General features: G+C 36.7%; 1 protein-coding gene across 1 annotated transcript; it reads left to right on the top strand.

Moving 5' to 3' along the window:
- Positions 1-12,142: 12,142 nt before the first annotated feature.
- LOC149837244 (nucleotide-sugar uncharacterized transporter 2-like) lies at positions 12,143-16,216 on the top strand. The gene is made up of 7 exons (XM_090007287.1): positions 12,143-12,233; positions 13,796-13,947; positions 14,091-14,299; positions 14,398-14,491; positions 14,705-14,871; positions 15,112-15,282; positions 15,538-16,216. Exons 1-7 carry the CDS (start codon positions 12,143-12,145, stop codon positions 15,815-15,817), a joined length of 1,164 nt encoding a protein of 387 aa, XP_089863413.1. The 3' UTR covers positions 15,818-16,216.
- Positions 16,217-23,251: the final 7,035 nt, after the last annotated feature.

Consider the following 23,251-nt stretch of genomic DNA (forward strand, 5'->3'; position numbering starts at 1 on the left):
TAGCCATCCGTTTTCACCCCACCATCGCTCTCTCCTTCCTTCATCTTCAGCATCCATCTTCTACCCCTCCATCTTCTTCTCGACCCGTTATCACCCCCGCATCCCCCTCCCTTCGGGCGACCATTTTTCGCAGCCTTTCCCCATTTTTCTTCTTCACGCTTCATTTCTTCCTCCCTTTTTTTTCTGGCTCTCGATCTCATCCTCTTTTACTATTCACCATCTTCTTCTCATCTCCCCTCGGTCGATTAAAGGAGTGTCTGGCCTCCGGGAAGGTAGTTGAAGCCCTCTGAAGCCTCAGCAGGAGCATAGGGTACCAAGTACCTTAGAAGATCGCTTGTAATATCTTGCGAAGCTGGATCCTTCGCTGATTCGCAAAACCCAGCACGGAGTCAAGCAAGCCTGGTGCTCTCCTCTCATCGGCTGAAGGAATCGGCGAAAAAAAGGAGAATCCTCTGTTGGGTTTCAGAGTTGCAGAGAAACCCTCTTCCCTCCCTCAAAAAAATCTTGCGAAATTACGGTAAGCACCCGTTCTTCCTCTTTGGGGTTTTTGTTTTCCCTTTTGTTTTTTTTCCTTGATTTTCGGTTTTTGGTCCCATTTACGCACCAATGGTGGTGTCGAGTAGCTTGTGCAATCTCGACCCACCTCTGTGCAACAGCAAATGGAGCTCCATGTTCCGACACATTCTCTCCATTTTTTTTTCTTTAGTAATCCTGTAATCCTTTGCTTTTTATTTCTACATTCGCCATTCTTTTTATATGTTACAGAAACTTTTATGTTCTCTGCATTTTGATTTCCATGATTCTCCGTTAAATGCATAATTATTGTGGATCTCCACCTGTAAATCCAATTCTGACCTTCTGAAGATCGCAGCCGACAGGGGTTCAAGTTTCGAATGCATCTGCATTAATGTAATCGGTAGCACAATGGTGGTGTCCCTCATGTTAATCTTACCAATTATTAGTTGATGGAAATTTCTGAAGATGTTTCTGTAGGTTTTCTGATAAAAAGCACAAATACTAGAGGAGGATCTCAAGCTCCCAGCCGATGAGACCCTCTGTGTCCATATCAAAGACAGAGTTGATAAAGCTTGCTATGACGGTTGGAGGAATCCTGATGAATTGATCGAAGCTACATTCAATGCGTGTCACACTGGAATGGTGTTCTCTATACTGACATCTTCGCATCTAATACTTCTACCATTTTGGGAATCAGTAGCAGGATATCTGGAGCCTCATATTTGGCATTCAAAGTCCTTCAGTTCATCATGATTTCAACTGTTTCCCCACAGAAATTCACATTTCACAGGTATTTTCCACATCTCATTTCCTATGATTTCTGCTGGTGTTCATTGATATCTTGTTTATTCACTCCTCTATATCTCATTAGCCATTTATTTCCAATATTTTTGACACGTTATTACATCTGACATGTTTAGCTCTTATACCTGTAATTTAGGCATCATTGTACCATGCTGTTTACTCCCCATTATATCTGATATGATATTGCACCCTGCATTTTGCAACATAAACACGGGTAATGGTTAGTACGTGATAATCTTAAGCCTGTCATTAGCATTAATTAACTCAGAGCATGAAAAGCATTATTTGGGGAATCGACCATAGGTGACATTTGGTTACTTCATTCTTTAAGGGTTGATTGTTAAAGCTGACCTAATGGCTGGAATCACCTTTGTGAAACCCATTAGATTCAGGAAATCGACCCATTGTGAGAGATGGATTTAGAACATTATACTAAGTGCTTCCAGTTTGCCGAAAGGGGCTGCCAAAATCTTGTAACAAACTGTGTTGAGCAAAATTTTCGATGGAAATCATTCGTCATCAAAAACCCTGTTGAACTCCGGCTGCCATTTGAATGATATCGTTATTTGAGAATCTGTTGAATGTTCTATCTGTTGAATGTCAACTTTGAATCTGATGTGAAGGTTAAATGACCTGATTTTTGAATCAGTGATCGGATATCTATATCTGATTCTTGCCGTTTTTCTTATTGATATCGGAACTCAAGCAATTGGGCTATTGACCTCTTGATGAACTGTTGATCTATGGATCAGACTGAATTTCAAATTTACTATTGATCAAGTGTTGATCTTTGGATTTCAAATTGCTGAATGTCTGAAATTCATCTATTAAAATTTCCTTCTGATCCACTAAACAAACCGAGTTGGATCTGTTACATTGGACATTGACCATAAGCATGTTAAGCACGTCATTGTAAGCACTGAGTGTTGTCTGGTGCTTGTATTAATACTTGTCCTGCTTGAACTATTGTCGAGTTTCACCAGGGGAGTTTCATTTGTGCCTGCAATAAAGAATGCAGATGTACTAGATTTCCTGTAATGTGTATTTAGATTTCAGAGAAACAATGTAAGCAATGGATGTATGTTATCCTCTTACTGGCAAATGCACAATCCCCACTGTTATTTCTCTACGCTAGCCCTCTACATCTTCTCTATCACTGTTGCACACATCCCTTCCATGATCTTTGGTTCAGCCGAATCTGTCACTCAATATGCTGGGGTTTTATCAGCTATACTGTTGTTGAGAGTGATCGGCTGATATTGTGCGAGATATATTCAAGGTATTGAAGTCGGTTTGCTGTACGACTGGAAATCACTGTAAGTATCCATTCTCTGACTGGTTTTTACTTCAATTCATCCGCTGCTAGCATTCCCTGTGTGGATATAGTGGCTGAAACCACTCACTGGACTCACCTATTACATGCATCCTCGGAATGTATGTCTGTTGAACTCATGTATTGCATTCACCTCAGCATGTTACAACATCTCATTTGCATATTCATTTCATAAATATTCGAGCATAGGTGTTTTTCCTGATTAGGTTTTGTAATTACATCCATTATCTTCAACCTTTTGTTATCGGTTTTCTTCTCTTTGTTTTATGGTTGTTGTTGACCCATTGGATATCATATTCTTGATTCGCCATATTCATGGCACTGCATTAGTTAACTCTGCATATATATTCCGTCTGTTGTAATCGCATTGCCACAGCTACCCCTAATTTCCAGCCATTTACACAGCAATCCATAATGATGTTCCTCACCTCATTTCAACACCTCCAGCATCTATGTAACTTCATTACATTTAGCCTATGTCATATAGTTCAGGACACCTTTATGGATTTCAATATCTATTTTAGTTATCTTAAGGCATTACACCCATTCTCATATATAAATTAAAATTTGAACATATCACTCTAACATAGCCTGTATCACATATCTTGTATTTTCCGTAGGGTAAGATATATACTTAATGGCTTCAGGAATAATCTCTTAAGTCTAGATATGCTGTCATGTAAATTGTTCTTCATATGCTTTTTTTTTTTACTAATCAGTTGTTTTGCAGGGAACATGTGGAAAATATCATTGTTTGAATTGTAAATTCAATTTTAAAGGTTATAATAAACTAGGTGTAAATGAGAATTTATATTTCCCGTTTTAAATAGAATGAATGAGCATTGTGAATATCATAAAATTGCTTATTTTCATGCATTTTTGCCTTTATTTCTCAAAATTCTCACAATGGTGAAACACGAATGGCATATGCACCATTTCGTAAGAGATGATAAATACTAAGTTGATGATCCACATCAATGGCCATAGTCAGGGTGTGGACAAAACTTAGCATTTTTATCTTTTACGAAATAACACTGGATCCACACTGGATCCATTTTCAAAATTCATCATATTTTCCTAAAATATTTTCTTCTTTTATCAGAATTTAACTTAAAATTAACTCAAAATATATACCAATGGCCATAGTCAGGGTATATTGAGGGCTAATTTCATTTTAAATTCTATAAAAGCACCAAAAATGTATTTTATTCTTCACTTGAATTTAAATGTAGTTATTACATAATACATTCAATGACCATAGTCAGGGACGTATTATGTCTTCAACCTCATTTTTAATTCATTTAAAGAATGAAATAGCTTTTCAAAATCCAAATTCCAACTTATTCAAATTCATTCATATAGGATAGAATTACATCATATTTTCAAAAATTTCCTTTTCAAAATTCCAAGTAATTATCCCTCTTCATTTCTCAGATCAAATCTTATTCAAATCCAATTCTATCTCATTTCAATATTCAAAAATTCAATTTCAAAGCCAAATTCGACTTTGAAATTCCAAAATCATTTTTATATTCAAACTTCAAATTCCCAACTCAATTCAAAAATTCAAATTCAAAGTTCAATTTAACTTTGAAGTTATCTTCTGATTTCAAAATCAAGTTCACCCCCTTATCTTTAATCAGGGTTTGGATTTGAATCTCAAAACGTAAAATTAAATCTGAGTTTCTAAAACCCAGATCCATCTTTAAAGGTCCTATTTGGACTTTTTCATAACCCAAATCCAAAGTTAAATCCTAATCTCAACTTGGATCCAGATTTCCAAGTATAAACTCAATTCACTTTGGATCTCCAACTATAGATCCAAATTTCATTTAGGATCCAGATCCTCATTCTACTTTGGATCTCGAATTACAGATCCAGATCCCCATTCTACTTTGGATCTCAAATTACAGATCCAAATTCCATTTAGGATCCAGAACCCAATTCTACTTTGGATCTCAGACCTCAGATCCAAATCCATTCTAGGATCCAGAACCCAATTCTACTTTGGATCTCAGACCTCAGATCCAAATCCATTCTAGGATCCAGGACCCAATTCTACCTTGGATCTCAGACTTCAGATCCAATTTCATTCTAGAATCCAGAATCCAACTTTATCTTGGATCTCAAATTGAAGATCTGAATTCCATTTAGGATCTAGAATCCAACTTTACTTTGGATCCCTGACTTCAGATCCAAATTTCATCTTTGGATTCCAAATCTCAGATCCAATTCCATTCAAAACTTCAGATCCAATTCCATCTAGGATCCAAAGATCCAACTTTACTTTGGATCTCCAACTTCAGATCCCAATTCCATTTTGGATTCCAAATCTTGAATCCGATTCCATTCAAAATTCCAAATCCAAATTCCACTTTAATTCCAAAAGCCAATTCCATTTCATTCCTGATTTCAAATCAAGTTCCCATTTCAGATCCTAAATTCAAAATCCAACTTTGAACTCTATTCAGAATCCATATATTGGATTCAGATTTCATCTTGAAAATCCAACTTTTAAATCAATTCCATTTCTCAATTTCGTTCAAATTTCCCAATTCTATATTTCCTTCTGATTCAATTCCATTTTCATTTTTATTCTAATTCAAAAGTCCATTTATGACTTTGAAAATTCCTTTTTCTCAAAACTTCAAAATCATTTTCCAAAATCCAGATTTATTTTTCTAAGCTCATGATTATTCTAAAGACTTAGAACTTTAATCTTAAGTTCTAAGTTAGAAATCGTTTCTTCACTTTATCAGACTCACTTGGAAATTCTTCAAAACATTTTCAAAAGAGCATACATCTTTGCATTTGCACAAGAATGTTTCTTTGTGCATTTAGACTTAGGATAAATACTTAGATAATTTCTTTGCAAAGCAAAAGGCATAAAGTTCGACCCTTGGTTCGATTACCCCTGGTAAAGGCGCCAGGAATGGTCGAACCTCGTACCGACGAGCGGATCCCGTCTCTCAGTTTTCCCGCAAATATTTCAAAAACGGAGGCGAGTTATTTCAAAATTCTTCAAAATTAAGGTCAAGTGAGACCCACAAGATAATTCCTCTTCTCTCTTCTTGTCTTTTCTCCTCTCTTTTCTCTTTCCGTCCTCTATTTCCTCCCTTTAAAAGGAGGACATAGAGGTAGGAAAGGAAGAAGAAGAGAGAGAACATTACAAGAGGAAAAATTTTGCGATGATCACACCTTGCCATTGAGGGAGGCAGGGAGGCGGCTCAGCCCCTCCCTGCGCAACAGAGAAGATAGGGAGAAAGAGATGGGAGAAATAGGGGCGTACCTGGGGTCGTTGGCGCCTTCGCAGCAGAGAGAGGGAAGGAGATGGTGGTCGGCGGCCTCGGTCGTCTGTGACTGTGGTCGTCGACCGCTGCGGAGAGCGAGAGGGTGACTGAGGGGGAGAGCCGACGAGGCTGTCGCTGATGGCAGCCGTCGATGGTTGCCAGTGGCTGCCAGGGAACGAGGTTGTCGGCGGTTGATGGCGGTGAGGGGAGAAAGACCAAGAGACGAGAGGGGGAAGGAGGTTTCGAGAACCCCCCCCCCCCTTAGTCGCTACGTGCTTTTAAAAGCACGCAGCCGACTTACTTACCCGGGTCGGATCCGGGTTCGGATCCGGCCCAGATCCAAAATATTATTTTTTTTCTGACTTTTACAATATAGATATCAAGTACCATTGAATACGGGATGTGTTTGAGAAAAATTTACTTCATCTTGCAAAGATCTTCACAAATGATAATGTTGCAGATATGTTGACAAAGGCCTTATCAATGGAGAAACAAAATACATGTCGGCAGCTGGTCGGCATGAACTTCAATTGATTAGTTGAATTGAAGTATCCCCTTGGGCTGGAGGGGGAGATTGTTGGGTCCAGCCCTATCCCTCCATTAATGATGCGGAGAAGTGGAATAACTACCCACTGCTTCTCATTAACTCAGGAGAAGTTGAAGGGCCAACCTTATCCCTCCATTAATGATGTGAGGAAGTGGAATAGCTACCCACTGCTTTCCATTAATGCTGAAGAAATTGAAGGGTCAAAACCCCTTCGGTTTCTTGAATGAGTCTAGAAGTCTCACATCTAGAAGGCTCTATGTCATCTATAAATAGGGGTGCAGAGGCTATGTGCAGGGGGGAGAAGAACAGAGTACTGTGAGCAGAGTGGTTGTGTGCAGCGTGCAAAGAGAGAAGTAAGAGAGAGAGAGAGAGTGAAGAGAAGAAGAAGAAAGAAGAAAGTTCGTCACCATGCATTGATCCTTAGAGAGAGGTTTTGGTTTTGGTGTGGGTTTTGACTCGGGTTGTGCCACCCGAGAGGTAATCTTGTATTCATCTCTTCCTGTGATTCCTTTGTTGTTATTCTCTTTAGCTTTGGGCAAGCTATTGAACGTTGTACTCTCTACATTGTACTCTCTACTCTTATTATAGTGAATTATTCTCTCTGTGCCCCGTAGATGTAGGTCTTGTTGGTCGAACCACGTAAACCCTTGTGTTGTGATTTGATTGTGCCTTTGTTAGATCCTATATTGCTTCCACGCGAATTTTTGTTATCTTCATTTCTCTACACCTGGCTCAAGCCAAGTCTATCCTAGGCTAGTGACCAGCCTGAGTCAAAACAAGCTTGAGGTTGTCTAGTATTCGAAAAAATATACCTTCAAAGTTGGTAAAAGGTAAGAATTGAGCCACAAGTCATGTATACCAACTGTTTTATGCTAAGTTGTGCAATAAATGGACTTAAGAATGGGGATGTGAACTGTTCGGATTTGGATCGGATGTGGCCAATACCATATTCCACAGATTCAAATTCGAATTTGAATTTGGATTGGGATGTGGTTAAACAGATTCAAATTTGAATTTGGATTAGGATGGTGAAAAGCTCATACTAGATGTGTTTTTTACATGTTTCGGATATTTGTCAGATTCTGTAGCAAAAAATCAAAACCATATCTGCACTCGATTATATAGTTTTGGCTTACTAAATACAACTAAAAAAAAACTGAATTCCGTCGTATATGAGATAAAATATGATTCATTGACATCCCTATCTGAGAATAACATATATAAACTCTATATAATGAGACTATATGAGCCGAACAGAACACCACTTGTTTGTTCTTGGCTTGGTAATTTATACAATCAGCTCTTGGCTCAGGTCAACAAGCCTATTTTTAAGTTACAAAACAAGCGGAGCTGAGCCACGAGCTTCTTGGTTTGTGTAGATCTTGACCTATCAATTGGTGTAGCAACTGAGCCTACTTTCAGATAACTTTGTTGGTGTAACAAGGTAACAGAGTTACCTTCATGCACTTTCCAACACCAGAAAAGCTTTCCTGTGAAAAGTTATTATTTATTGGAGAATCATTTCCTGATCAAGGAAGTTGGTCAGTGATGGTGGCTTTCGCTTGTCAAAGTTGGGAAAATCTTTCTAGGGTACACACGTGGTGTAGAAAGGGAACAATATTACTACCTTTGGATGGATAATTTGGATTTTCTGCATATCCAAACATGCAGTAAAGGCAAGGATTCGGTGGTCTGGCCCAGAACATGCGCACCAACCTTCGATAACTCGAGATAGTGACAATTTTTTTGTATTCTTCACCTAACATGCAGGGGACCATCTATATGCTCTTCTCTTTTGATACTTCAAAGTTCAAATCAGAAAAATTGTACTTGGCATTTTGTGATGACTTTTAATGCTCTCTCTCTCTCTCCACACACACAAATGGTGATAAGAATATGCAAAATAAACTTGTGAATTGGTTTTTTGGGCACATTTTTTCATAAATTTAACCCCCTAGATGTGATCGGCATGAACTGATACCTGAATTATGTTTAATGAAAAAATGGATTTTTGAGCCTTAAAATTTTATTAAAAAATTTAAACGGTTGATTTTCAAACATTATAAAAACTTAGCCACATATCGGAATCAGACAAACCAAGAGCCGATACCTGTGAAATCAAGCAGGTATATCACATTTGTATAGTCAGAGATTTAACGGACTAAAAAAGTCCTCAAAAACCTATTTTGAATATTTGTTTCATATATTTCATTTCGTAGGAATGCATCACCATATAGAAATTTTCTTTTACTCAATCTGAAGCTGCGGATGTGTGAATCAAAGTTTGTTTGTTAAGAATCACACCTTAGATCATGTTTTATTTTAAATAAAATCATGACTTTTTAAGTCTGAAAATTTGATGCATTGGGAGTCATTGTTTTTGTGTTTTTAACAATTCTTATACATTATAATGATATGATCCATAACATGCTTTTTAGCTTTTTATGCCATCAAATCATTTGATTGGATGGCTTAGGTGGGGGAGTAGAGAAACTTTGAGGCATAGCTTGTTTTGTAACAAAAGTATCGTAGGCCAATTGACTACAATATGTAAACAACTTTTTCAAAAGCTGGCTACTCACGATGCAATGAAACTTTACTCACAAAGATAGTGTTTTATGCAATTTTGTGAAAATTGAATCCAAAAGTGGAAGTGTCCACATTTGGCTGATTCATAACCCTTGGAACTTAATTAACTTATATATATATATATATATATATATATATATATAAGTCACTAGAATATGAGAACTACCATGTGAACTGTGATTTTGATGGATCTTTTTTTTCTCTTGAATCTAACCCTACAGATGTAATCTACATGTTTGGTTTTATATGGACTAGCTCTTAATCATCTTATTATGATGCATACACAAGATTTTTTAAGACTTTAAAATCAACAACTCATAATCTTCATAAATATTTAAGCATCCAAAAATCATATTTTTTATTGAAAATACATAATCTAACAGTCAATTTTTAGCAAATTCATCATGCTGAACACATCTACACGGTTGGATTTGCAAAAAGCATGTTGAAAATGCCCTGTTCACATGGTAGTTCTCATATTCTATTGATATATATATATATATATATATATATATATATATATATATATATATATATATATATATATATATATATATTCACCCACTAAATGGTCTACCCCTTGTTTGCCTTTTTGAAATTTGTATATTAAATATGGTTTTTGGTAAATCTAACTGTATAATATCATCTCCATGGTTGAAAATATATGATTTGACTTTTGGATCAAAGTTTTTTGATGTGTAGGTAAGATTTTATAACATAAAATATTTCATAACAGTTGATTTTAAATCCATGTAAAATCATATTTTCTTATAAAAAAAGATAGATCCACGAGTCTATTCATATCTTTTCAACTATGGAAATCACATTCATTTGGTCAGATTTGCCAAAAAAACATACCAACATATAATAGATTTAGAAGGGAAGGACAGGGTGAACCATCATATATATATATATATATATATATATATATATATATATATATATATATATATATATATATATATATATATATATATATATATTGTATTTGTATGTTCTTTTGAATTTCTTATAAATTTTCTCGTAGAAAACAACCTCACCTGCATGAAACTAAGCGATTTTCTCGTAGGAAAATGATTCACCAACTTGCAAGCGCCAGATTTTCATGTCAAATTGTAGTTAAGTAACCTAAATCAAATTCTGATGGTCCATTTAATGAGATATAAGTTGACCCAGTACACCCTCAACGAATCGAAACCATTTGGATTCTCAATGGCATCAATAGATGTTCTTTAAGCAGAAATGAAAAAGTATATACTATTAAATTGATTGCCTCAGACATGTCCAAAAAATTAACCAAAACTTTATTCTAAACAATGGGAAAATGTTACTAAATTTTTGTCTGTTTCAAACAAACCGAATTATAAAATTGGATTGTGGTGCAGCGGTGTCAGCAAGGTTTGGAGAGTGGCTGGCTTTGAGGAACTCTATTTCCAGGCCGGGCCTGCTAAGTTCCATAGTTCCTAGTAGTACCATTTGGGTCTGAAACTTGTTTAGGGAGGTCCAGGTGGACAGACCCAATTAAATAATAGCTTACACACTGCTTATCATAGCCAGAGATCGAAGTTCTGCAATATTATTATGAAATATGTACAAACCACTAAAATGCTGATAATATCTTGAAATTTCAAAGCCTAACCTATTTTTAAAAAATTTAGATATCATCTCAATTTTGCCATGATTTTTTATATAATTTTTTTTGAATAGTTCAAGAAAATAAAAAAACTATTCCATCACCATCTGCACATTGGCTGGCCTCAGGTTGATAAAACCATAGTTGGCAGACTCGCCGGTTTGAACGGGCCAACTTGGTGACTCGGTATGAGTGGGGTCTCAACCCAGTAACGGTTTAGGTTCAACTCGTTTTCAACCATTACTTGGTTAAGACTCGGTCCATTCCGATACTGACAACATTGATTTTTTCAGTCTATTCATTGTTGACCCAATTTGGCTTTTGGAAGTTGGGTCCTCGTGAGAACTGTACCAAGACAAAGCTTGGAGGTTGGGTTGAGTGAAAACACAGGCATGAAACCTGGATCCGGGTATCCATACTATATTACTTTTGAAATAGGAGTATTAATGGATTGGATTCAATTACACCCATCTAATATTATTTATTTTTTATATTTTTAATAGTTTAAATATATTATATTTTTTGAAAAAAATTATTTTTAAAATATTTCTAGTCATTCGAGTCGATTGGCCTTAAACGGTTTTTACCCGAGTTACTTAGTAGGCCAACCATGGATAAAACTCTTTGGGTGTGTTTGAATGCCTTGGATATCAGATCTGAGGATTTGAAGTCCCAACCCTCTCCATCGGATTTCAAATCTGTGGCACTCTCCTCTTTAAAGTTCAATGCCACAGTCAACTTATCATCTCTATTAGTCTCCCAACGCAGAATCCGGAGAGATTTTAGCCAAACTATATGAAATGAATGCTATGCCTGGCCCTCATCCACATGAGTTTCTGCATATTTCTCAATAATTCAACTTTAAATTTGGTCCCCTATACAAAAAAAAAAAACTAATTTTTCACGCATCAAAGTGATAAACAAGCGACCGAATAAAAAAAAAAACAAGATAAATATGGTCTCGCTCCTTGAAAACCGACGGTGCTTGGCCTTTTATTTTAAATATTTTTAGGTTTTTTTATATTTTTCCTCCAAAGTCAGGTACAAACGGGAAACTTTTTTAATAAAAAATTATTAAAAAAACGGGAAAAAGAAAAGCAGAGAGAGAGAGAGAGAGGTGGTTTTTCGCCAACGCAAGTGACACACTCATTTTGCTGCAGTACCACCCTTCTCTCCTTGCCACATTTCCCTTGCTATTCGCTTCTTTTGGAGTTCTTTCTTGGGTTTTTGTTGCAATTGGAGCAAACCAACATCTTCCATTCACCTGCGGTTAGTCTTCTTTTTGAGGGGAAAGGGAAAGCATGAGTTGCTTCAGTGGGGTGTGAGATTGTTGGGGCTAGCATTCTTCTTGGGACGTTGATGCTATAGGTTGGGGGTTTGCTTTGTTTCTCTTCTACGGATTTTGAGCTGTTTGGACGCTCTTTTTCAGTATGCTTTGTAGTACGAGGATGATCAATTTCTTTATAAGGAAAGATGTGAGGAAGATACTCAAGCGTAAAGACAGTGATGCTGGTGAAAGAGGTACCATTTCTCTCTCTGTCTCTCTCTCTCTCTCTCTCTCTCTCTCTCTCCCCTTCTCTGTCTGGTGGGTGATTCGAATTTTGTGAATATTCAGCATCTTTTTATGTTTTAGGCAATATGTGAAGAGTTGGTCTTGCTTTGGTAGATTTGGTGATCAGATGTTCTCACAGGGTTTTGGTGGTGATTCATGGAAAGAACTACGGCTTTGTGTGAAATCTGTGAATGACCATCCTGCTGCATTGTGGTGTTCATTCCGTAAATTCTTTTTCTTGTGACCTGCTTTTGTGTGTATATGGCAGAATTTAGGGGTTTGACGGTAGTGGATAGAAAAATGGGTTAGGAAGAATTTTGTTCTGAAAAGGCTGAGTTTTTATGTGGGAAGGATTCCGGAAAGGTTAACGTCATGTAATATTGGAACGTATAATTTCATTAGGCTGATAAAGAAAATGGAGCACGTTGTAGCATATAATTGTTAAAGAAAACCGGTGTTATATTACAAATTTTCCATAAAAATCTGGTGTATAATCCTTTGAGTTTCACTTTGGGTTTTTTTATGTCTGTTCATGGGGAAAATGGGGATTCTTTGCGTAATTTTGAAAATGTAGTAGATGAACGGTTTGGAGAAATTGAATGGTTTACTATATGCAATTATGCAATTTGAAACTATGTACTTTATGCTTTATTTTAGTGATTATAGCCTATTTTTGTCATTTCACGTTCTGATGTGATTACTGAGTAATGTTTTGATGGCTTCCTCATCAACATGTGTTATTGTTTCTTTTATTATGTTTAACTTTGTGGCCCAAAATTGTTCTTTGCTCTCTGAAGTGCGTAGAATTGCTGTATGATGCAATTTGTGAATTCATAAGTTGCGAGTTATGCTTCATTTTAGTGTTCATTCTGTAAACTTTTTGTAGTGAGTCATTAAAAAAGGATATCATGGAGATTCGTTAGAAAATTTGGTTTTTGTTATTTCTAAATGTTGTTAGACAAGTCACGGTAGGTGTTAAATAAAATTCTTTAGAAGCGACTTGCAATGGCCTTTGAAATCGCAGAAGTAATATGCCTCACTCCTTTGTAAATTTGTAGATCCTTGTCGTATATATATTCTGCCTAAGATGTCTCAATGTAGATTGTTGTTTCAGAAAGCTTTTTGTGCTTTTGATTAACAATGGTATACCACTACCTCAAATTCTGTAATAAAACCCAATTAGATGCAAATATAGAGATTCTGGTCATTGATATAAAAATGTCAAATTTCATTGTCACGTAAGTTACAGGTTAGATGTGGTGGTCAATGGGTTTATAACATGGTCTTAGTCTGTTAGCTCCTTGAAAAATTGGTCATTGATTGGGAATATGTAACAGAGTTGCCAATGTAGTTGATTCTTGACACTATGATTTTACTGCCTTAATGTTATGTCTGTATGGTGGATTCTTGGTTTGGACTCTGCCACATCAGGTTATCCGAGTCTTATTCAGCATGACCAAGCTCTTAAACATTAGCTTTAAGACTGAACCCTCCTTTCCTTTTCTGTTTGCTTTTGCATTTTTCTTTTCAGGTCGTTCTCTTGAAGAGTTACGGTCTTCACTTTTTAGTGAGCTCCGCACATCAGAAGGTGCAAAACGTCAACAACAAAGGATATGTGGACCTAAAGTGGCACTCACATTCAATTTCTTGGTTTCAGTTGGGATTATTATGGTGAACAAAATGGTGGGCACAGTAGCTTTTGTGATTGGATTCTTTTTGGTATTTTAGGCCTTTTGTGGATTTACTTGTGCTTTGATTCTGTAAGTACATCCATATACTTCAAACACTAAAATTTCATAGTGTAACATAAAGTTTGTTTCCTATAGGTACTCAGCAAGGTTGGATTCAATTATCCCATTTTTCTTACGTTCATTCACTATTTAGTGAGCTGGTTCTTTATGGCAACCTTAAATGTATTGTCACTTCTCCCTGTGGCCCCTCCTGCAAAATCTACTCCATTCTCTTCTTTATTTGCTCTAGGAATTGTCATGTCTCTCTCAAATGGCCTTGCTAATGTCAGCTTGAAATACAATAGGTGAGCATGCTTCTCTTTTGAAATGAGTTGCTTTGTTAGTCGGTTTCCTATCAGTACTAAGCATGTCATTACAAGCACTAATGAGGCTTGTTTCCCAGTGTGGGATTTTATCAGATGGCTAAGATTGCAGTTACTCCAACTATTGTACTGGCAGAATTCATGTTGTTTAGCAAACGAGTTTCTTGCTCAAAGGTAATGACCTCTTACCAAAGTTTTGTGATAATTTACCCAGACAGAGACCTGACGGTTTCTGGTCTCTTGGTTGACCTCAAAGACTTTGTATTGGCTCAAGTTCCCAGGATCACCTTGTTCCCTGTGGCTATTGAGGAAGTCTGGGTTGCAACTGATCTCTTGATTTTTCATTTGCATTAAGCATCTTTGAGGAGTTACCATTATAATTTGCAGGTAATATCACTGACTGTGGTATCTATTGGTGTGGCTGTTGCAACTGTTACAGATTTACAGTTCCATCTTTTTGGGGCTTGTATAGCATTAGCATGGATAATCCCTAGTGCAGTCAACAAGATTCTCTGGTCCAGATTGCAGCAGCATGAAAACTGGACTGCAATGGCGTAAGTTGAACATATTTTGGAGTGAATACTTTCTTGCATTGGTGAATATAAGCCCACATAAATCACTAATCTGGTCAGTTCAACTGATTTGAGCCCAGTACGCAATGGGGGCTTGAATGATGAGTGTGTCACCCAAGTTTGTCTAGTGTGTCTATGATGCCAGTGAGCATCAAGTTTGCTTGCTGAGTGTTTAAATGCTTGTAATTTTGGCATCATTTCAAGTAAATGATTTTGAAACAGGTTGATGTGGAAGACAACGCCAATTACCTTGCTCTTCTTGGTTGCCTTGATGCCTTGGCTTGATCCCCCAGGGGCGTTATCCTTTGATTGGAGCTTCCCTAACACGTTTGCTATATTATTATCAGCTGCACTTGGCTTCCTACTTCAGTGGTCTGGTGCTTTGGCTCTTGGGTAAGGCTTCTATTTCCTATATTCAGAATATAATCATCATTCTTGGGAAGTTTTTAGACTCTGGTTATCTCTTTCTTTTCATACTTATTTTGTGAGGATTTTTTGAGGCATGAGTTAAGGTTTCTTTATTTATGGATTGATGGGGCTCTTTATTTTACATATTAGTGCACACTGCACGTCTTTGTTTATTACTGTTGCCCTTTGTAATTTTCCATTTTAACCTCACAATCCTGAGATATCTTCATACAATTGCAGGGCAACTTCTGCAACTGCTCATGTTATTCTTGGACAATTCAAAACCTGTGTAATTCTTCTTGGAGGACATCTTATTTTTCATTCCAATCCTGGCCCCCTAAGTATCAGTGGAGCCATCACAGCCCTTGGAGGCATGTCTGTATATACTTATCTTAATTTGCATGAGGCTCATCAGATTTCAGTCAAGGCTACTTCTAGGCAATTACCTTTGTCTTTGAAGTCCAAATTGAGCAGAGAAAATGGTGAGCACCATGATGGGAACGGTGGAGAATCTGTGTAAAGCTGTGTTTGGGACGTCGTTATCGATTCTGGTACTGAGATGCTCCAATCCCACAGACTTATCAATTCTAGTACTTGACAATTCATCCTACATATATACCTCTTGCAGCAAGGATGAAAGCCACAACAGCATGATATACACTTTTCACATGGAAATACCAGTGGCTGATGATGCTGATGGTTGGATTACCTCTCTCAGTACATTAGATCAACATGGCATGTCTTTGTCAAAGCTGATTTATGAATGTACTCTGCTGTATGTTCTTCAGAATACCAGCCTTTTAGTATTGGGGGAAAAGTTGGACAAAAAATTCCCCACTTGACATTAATTTAAGGTTATACAATTATTAATTTGATTGTAATGAATCATCTTTCTCTTTACATTGTACTCCTAAAGATGAGACAGATTGTGTGCATGTGTGCGGGCGCATGCTCATGTGCATGCATAGGCACATGCACTGGATCATAATCTAGTCATTAAACATGAAATCCCCATCTTAATACTGAGGACTACTTTGTTCCAATTTTTGTTATAACTAATCACCCTAGACCATAAGTCAATTAAATGTCCTCATGCACAATCTATCATATTTCAAACTAGGTTTTTCTTTTAGCTTGTTTCTGACCAAAGGAAGATTTCCATATTTGGTTTGTACAGTTCTGTTTCATTGATCTCACTATTTCTCATGCTATTTGGACTTCATATTTGGTAAACCTGGTTGATTTGGTTGTGTTTGGTGGGACTCTGGATCACATTGAGACTCAGTCAAGTTTGTTTTGAATGACTTGGCTGCGACTAAGTCAGGGCATGTCGTACTTCGTGTTAACCTGTTAGCTGTCTTGATCCTCATTTCTAGCTTGGTGATCAGAGGGCAATACTTGGGAAAGTCACATGGAGAGACTATGTGAGTCTTGTCTTGGATCAAGATTTGTCTTGCACAACCATGATTTACGCAGTGTCAACTGTTCAAAACATAGTGACCAAGGAAAGAAATGGATATGAGAAGTGACGGAAGCGGGAAGCAACTGTCAAAAAGTAGTGTGAAGTTGGAAGCAGGATGTGATTATTATGCGATTATGCAGGTGCATGAAAAATGAAAAAGAAACACAAAAAACAATATGAAGTGCGGAAATAAGCAACTAAGAAATGACATAAATACAAGTATAAAATGATATGAAACCAAAATACATGCTTGTTAGAATAAAATATTATTCTCTAATATGAAAATCATAAGTGTGGGGAAAGCGGGTAAGAAGTGAGAAGAAAACATTAAGGAGACCAAAAGAATCCATTTGGGAAATGAGGACGAAGTGGGCTTTGCATCAAAGGGAATCGAGTTTCTCATATTTTCAAAGTAGGTTATCTAAAGCTTCCCATCATTTTAGGGAAACAAAGAGTTTCACGTCACCTTGTGTTGGGAGGTTGCAAGTTCGAATCCCAAATGGTATATGATTGTATAACAGGTGGGGTCTGCCTAACCTCAGCTTTCTTGTCCAAAAAAAGAAGCTTCCTGTAACTATGGTTCAAAAACTAGACATCAAGGGGTCACCAACATGACCTCAGGCTCATGGATAAAGAGATATCCCCTTATTCTGAGTTTGAGTCCCCATGTGGGCACCCCCTTCTATAAGGCGAAGCTGGAAGCTTAGGAGAAGCGATGCATGAAGTGGAAGAGGGGAAGCGACTATAAAAAAGTAGTATGAAGTGAGAAGCAAGACGTGCATGAAAAATGAAAAGGCAACATATAAAAAGCAATATGAAGGTTGGAAAGAAGCAAATAAGATATGACATAAATACAAGTATAAAATTATATGAAACCAAAATGCATGCTTGTTATAAAAATTTAATTATTTTTTAATACGAATTCAGTGCGACCAGCTCTCTGATTCCAGTGGCAGTTTCTTTGTTCCTCACGGAAAAAAAAAAATCAAGGGGTAAAGCCAGAACTGTCATCATTTCAACTTTTAACAACTTACATGATCTTGATATATTGCTCGGAATAACATCGATCATCTTCGTTGGCAGCAAATAGAACAAGGTCTGTTGGTGGTCAATGAGTTCTTTAGTTGGGTCCATAGTGACAAATGTTACGAGATTTTCAAAATATCACGAGATTTATGAAAAAACATAAATACCATGATTTAAACACAATATTTACGTTTTAAATGGCTATTTATCGTGAAAAAGCTGTGTATTTTTATTTTTAAATAAATTTTATTAATATTTTCTTATAAAAAATATTTTTTTATTTTAAAATTAAATTTTTTATTGCCTAGATTTTGCCAAAAAATGCAAGATTTGTGAAAAAATTTCAATTTTTCGCTTGTTTTTGAAAAACGAGATTTTGCCAAAAAAAAAAGTTTGTCACTATGGTTGGGTGATGGTTTAGATTAGATCAACCATATAGGCAATCATGCTACAATGAGCAATTAGTTTAGAGTATGTATTTGTTAATGGTATGATAATACGTAATAGTTTTGCAGTCATGGGTTGCTAGACCATGGTTCTTAGCTTGGTCAATAAACATGTTTGTTTTTTAACTATAATATGGGAACACAAAATTAAATATATATTCTTCATTTATGGAAATGATCACAAGATTATGGAGTCATGTTGGAGAAAAGAAAAAGAAGGTCCCACGATTTCCTACTGATACTTGTAAGCATGGCGGATTTTTATCCAACAAATTTAGTTAATTTTCCTTAATAAATTAATACTGCACACATGGCAGCGCCATCTTGTTGGGTTCATTCTTTTTTTTTTTTTCGAAGAGTAAATTCATTCAATTGAAGAGGGAGAAAACAACATACTTGTTGGGTTCACTCTTAGATGCTAGACAGGATCATCTTATCATATATAATATGGATGCACGAAAAGGGTGATCTCTTTTTTTGTGGGCCACCCACAAAATAAGGGAGAGCCTTTTCTTGAGGGCCCCTTTATTTCATGGGAAAATGACCCATTTTCATATGAAAATGAATCGTTTTTTTTTTTTCTCAAATAGTGAAACAAATGCCTTTGCAGGAAAATGAACGGCCCCATGTGGGTCCAAGTGGGTACTTCCCATGAAACAAAAAGATCCTTAATTTCATGTCCACTTTCACTGAAAGTGGGGTGAAACAAAAAAATAAGTATTTTTCTTTAATTTCCAAAAAAAAAAAAATATCACAGTTGTGGCATTTTTTTATGGCAATTCAAATCAATAGCAATACCGTGACCCAAATGGAGCCCAGCCTCAAGTCTCCGCCCCGCTGTGCTGCCTGTTTTACGCGATGAAGTGGTCCTTTGGAACTATGTAAAAAATGTGCCTGATATTTATCAGGACATTTTATCGCATGATATTTTTAGATAAAGATACAATATCAAAATATTATGATAATTTTGAAATTAGTATCACTTATTCTGAGATCACAATATCAAACCTAAATAATTACTCAATAAAAATCCTTTGTTGAAGTTTTAATTTATATATATTTATATATGTTAAATTCTTTTGATACTGAGACTCAATAATTGTGTGCGCACACGTGCACGCGGGCATATTTATAATAAGGAGAAAACTACCTTCACATCCAAAATGTAGATCAAATTATAATAATCAGCTTAGAAAATACTTCACTAAAATAAAACAAATGCAAATTATTTTTCAGTCAATCCCAAGCAAAATGTCACCAAATTGCAGATCCATTCCAATTTCAAGTTGTAGTCTAGCTAATCATGTAATAAAGCAATTAACAAGTTGTAGACAAAGAAGTTATGACAAATGCTTTGTTATCAATTAACAAGTTGTAGACAAAGAAGTTATGACAAATGCTTTGTTATCAATTAACAAGTTGTAGACAAAGAAGTTATGACAAATTAATGCTTTGTTAGCAAAAAGGATAACTCAAATGATAACTTCTGTGGTTGGAGATAGCGAACATAAAGACGACTGGTTTATCCAGTAATCTAGGAACTTATTCTTTAAGTTGATATGTACCTATGTTGTAAGGATCTTTGATTTATCAAGAGCTGAATACATAATTCATTACCTTCAACTACTAAGAATGTGATACAGAAAAAAAAAATTATTGAAAGGATTTAATGAAGAAGAGGATTAGACATGGATTCTCTTTAAGCATCAAGCACTGGTCCCAGAAATTTTCAAGAATGGTTGGTGATTTTCTCTGCCTCAATTAATCAAGGGATTGACCTTGTTTTTTTTGTCTTTTTTTCTACTCTCGTTGAATAGAGTGATTTCTCATCGACCTTGTAATAATTCTTAGTTTCTCTTTTCAAATGTATGAATTTTCTTTTGAAATTTTTTCAAATACCACCAAACTTTTCAGTCAAATTCATGCTCACACCAAAAGTTTAAAAGTTTGCAAATCCACACCAAAGTTTTTACTTGAGTTAATCAAATTGCCCCAATCATGAATTATTGTTTTTGGGTTAACCCTAACTCATATTTTGAAAATACTATTTTAAGCGATAAAATTACTAATTTATTCTTATTTTAGAAGTTTGGCCATAGGACTTGCCGTTTTAAATGATACTTGAACTCATGACCTCTTTAACATAAAACAAAATGCTAACTACTATACCATATACACAAATGCTGGGTGGTGGAGGAACCCCTCCCCGCCTGGTCGAACCCTCATGTTGGGCTAGGGAGAAACGAGAGAGGAGAAGGCCCACCAGCCCTTCCCAGTGGGCTCTTTGGTGGGCAAGCTGAGATCAGCCAATGGAAAACCAGCCAGCCCACTCTAATTTGTGGCTGGTTGCCTGATAGGGTAGGGTAGCTAGACTCTCTCACTTTCGGTTGCTTCAATGGAGAGGAGGAAGATGAGGGGGCAGTGAGCTGGCGACACCCACTATCTAGGGCATGCTTAGGAGGGTTACCGATCAATTGCCTTTCTTCCATCTCATCCTGCGTCTCTGGTGGGTGTTTGTTGGAGGCTCCAGAACAAACATTGAGCAAAGGCATTATTGTGACCATGCTCATCGACGTCGTGGCACTTCCCTCTTGATTTTCACTTTCTTCATGAATATCGAGGGCACGAGTATGTTTTCTATTTTGTTGCATTGAATGCCGCATGAACTCCAGAAACAATCGTTGCAACATACAAATCTATTGATCTATTGATTTGTTCATATGTACCTTCACTATCGAATTGACCTCCCAAGCTGTGTCATGCACGTCTTTGTTTATTTCACGCAAGGAAACTCTCACGAAATTTATTTTTGTTTTTTGAACTCCCTTTAAGTTACTTTATGAACTTCACAACATCGTGGGCAAGATAAGTCTTTGCTCTAATACCAACTGATATAAATTCATCACAGGATCTATGAAAAAGATCTATTGAATTACGTCTACTGTTATGATTAAGTTAGAATTATCTAACTTTATATAGGAAAATAGGGAAAAACTTAAAATAAATAAAAATTTAAATAACTATATTTAACTCACCTCTATAAAATCTAATTAAAGTAAGTTCCTATCATGATTAACTACCTAATTAGATATCAGTCCATCACTTGAATCTAATATCCAAATACAAACTAAAAATAAAAAACATAAATTGGGTCCAAATGAACCCTTATGGACCCTAGGTCTTCTGCTCTACTCTTATGTCATGTGCCCTACTGGTCTCCATATGTATTGTTTCATTCATCCATGAAACTATTATTGGACATTTCAGATCGGGTCCAACCCTGATTGACTCGGTTTGACACAAGGCATTAATGAAAGCATTAGTGCAGGAGTTAGTGGAGAGGGGGTTACGTGAATGTGAAGAGTTCACATTCAATATGGAATGAAAAGTTCAGATACATGAATGTCATGTATGTAACCCCCCACTATAAATTGAGACATAGTTGCTTGATTAGTACAACCAAAGTGTCATCTTTCTCTCATTTGGGTTCAGGGTCATGCGCTCTATCAACTTGATGGCCTGGGCCCATCGTGCGTGTCGATATGCTGAGGAGAATGTTGTGCACCTGCGCCAACACTCCTTTCATTCATGGCATCTACTGGTATGTGTTCTTACTTTTAACATCTCGGTTTCGGGTTTAAGAACACCAATATTGGGTTATGGGCCCACAACCCATTTTTGGCATTTAAAAAATAAAATCAAAATGTTAAAAGCAAGAACATATACCGATAGAAGTCATGGATGAAAGGATCATTTGCGCAAGTGCACTTAGATAGTCCACCTTCTTATATCCCTTATTCTTATAGAAGAAACATTTTATAAAAGAACCTCCTACCTAGGATTTGGCCTTCGCCTGAGAACTCTCCTCAGAGATTTTCTTCTTGTTCTTCTTCTTAAAGAAACTTTTTTTTGCCCTCCGGCCTATGTTTTTCCTGATGAGAGGTCATATGTGCACTTGACACTCTTTTACCTTTCAGTCTTTCTTCTTCTTCAACACACTTGATCAAGAGGTCATTAAAAGACTACTCATTGTTATATGTATTGTAGGAGATCTTAAAGGATCCATATTCAGTAAGCAATGAGGTCAAAATCAGATGGACTAAAAAAGGAGACTGAAATAGTGAACTTCATGTCATTCAGCTGAGATGCAATGTTTCTTATCTCTAAGATATGTTGTTGTCGAATGTGACTATCACCAAAATATTTCATAGACACCAACTTGAACATCAATGTACTGGCTCTAACCTTATTAGACCACTCATTATTTCCCCTTACCTTCACTAACATTACTGGCGGAGGTTGTCTGCCACTCGGGGGGGGGGGGGGGGGCGATTTTAAGGATGCCCGGAGTAGCTTTCGGTTTTTTTATTTTTGAGAAACTGAAAACCATCGGGCATTTCAAATGCCCTTCTCTAGGTGGATCGGAAACCCCAATTCGGTGGTTGGTCCGATTTGAACCCGGTTCGGGATGATCCAGGTATCCCAATCCAGATTCGTTAACAGACTGGTCAAGTCAATTTTGGGTCTAACTAATCCAGAATTGACCCAAGATTCGAATCCGACCCAGATCCTTTATGGATTGGATCTGGGTCGATGATCCAGATCTGACCCAAACATTATAGATCGGGTCTAGGTCTAGAGCGGTTCGAGGACCCAGATTCGAGTTGGTTCTTGTTTGGATCAGGTCCAGATCTAGATCAGGTTGTGGATCTGAATCTAACCTGAACCCTATTTAGATCAGATCTGGATTTGGTTTGGATCATGGGATCTAACTCGTAAACTGACAATTAATGGGTCTGGATCTAGACTAGATCCAAACTGAGGGGATCTGACCTGAGATCCATTAGAATTGGATTTGGATCTGAATTGAATTGGACCAGGTCCTAAATAAGGTCCATATACTATTTAAACCTATAAAGGACTGAACTGGTTCTATGACTGATACAAAGCATTCCAGGACTAGTTCAGAACCCATTTTTATCAGTTACTGATTGTAGAAACTTTGTTTTCATGAATTTAT

The sequence above is a fragment of the Nuphar pumila genome, chromosome 5 (genome assembly GCF_984573655.1).
Source record: "Nuphar pumila chromosome 5, dmNupPumi1.hap1.1, whole genome shotgun sequence".
NCBI classification, from domain to species: domain Eukaryota; kingdom Viridiplantae; phylum Streptophyta; class Magnoliopsida; order Nymphaeales; family Nymphaeaceae; genus Nuphar; species Nuphar pumila.

What these genes read in the sequence shown, in the direction of transcription:
- LOC149837244 (XM_090007287.1), top strand. Translation starts at nt 12,143, where the DNA reads ATGCTTTGTAGTACGAGGATGATCAATTTCTTTATAAGGAAAGATGTG. An exon ending in CAGTGATGCTGGTGAAAGAG is followed by an intron (nt 12,234 to 13,795) that starts GTACCATTTCTC and finishes TTTTCTTTTCAG; the next exon opens with GTCGTTCTCTTGAAGAGTTA. An exon ending in GTCAGCTTGAAATACAATAG is followed by an intron (nt 14,300 to 14,397) that starts GTGAGCATGCTT and finishes CTTGTTTCCCAG; the next exon opens with TGTGGGATTTTATCAGATGG.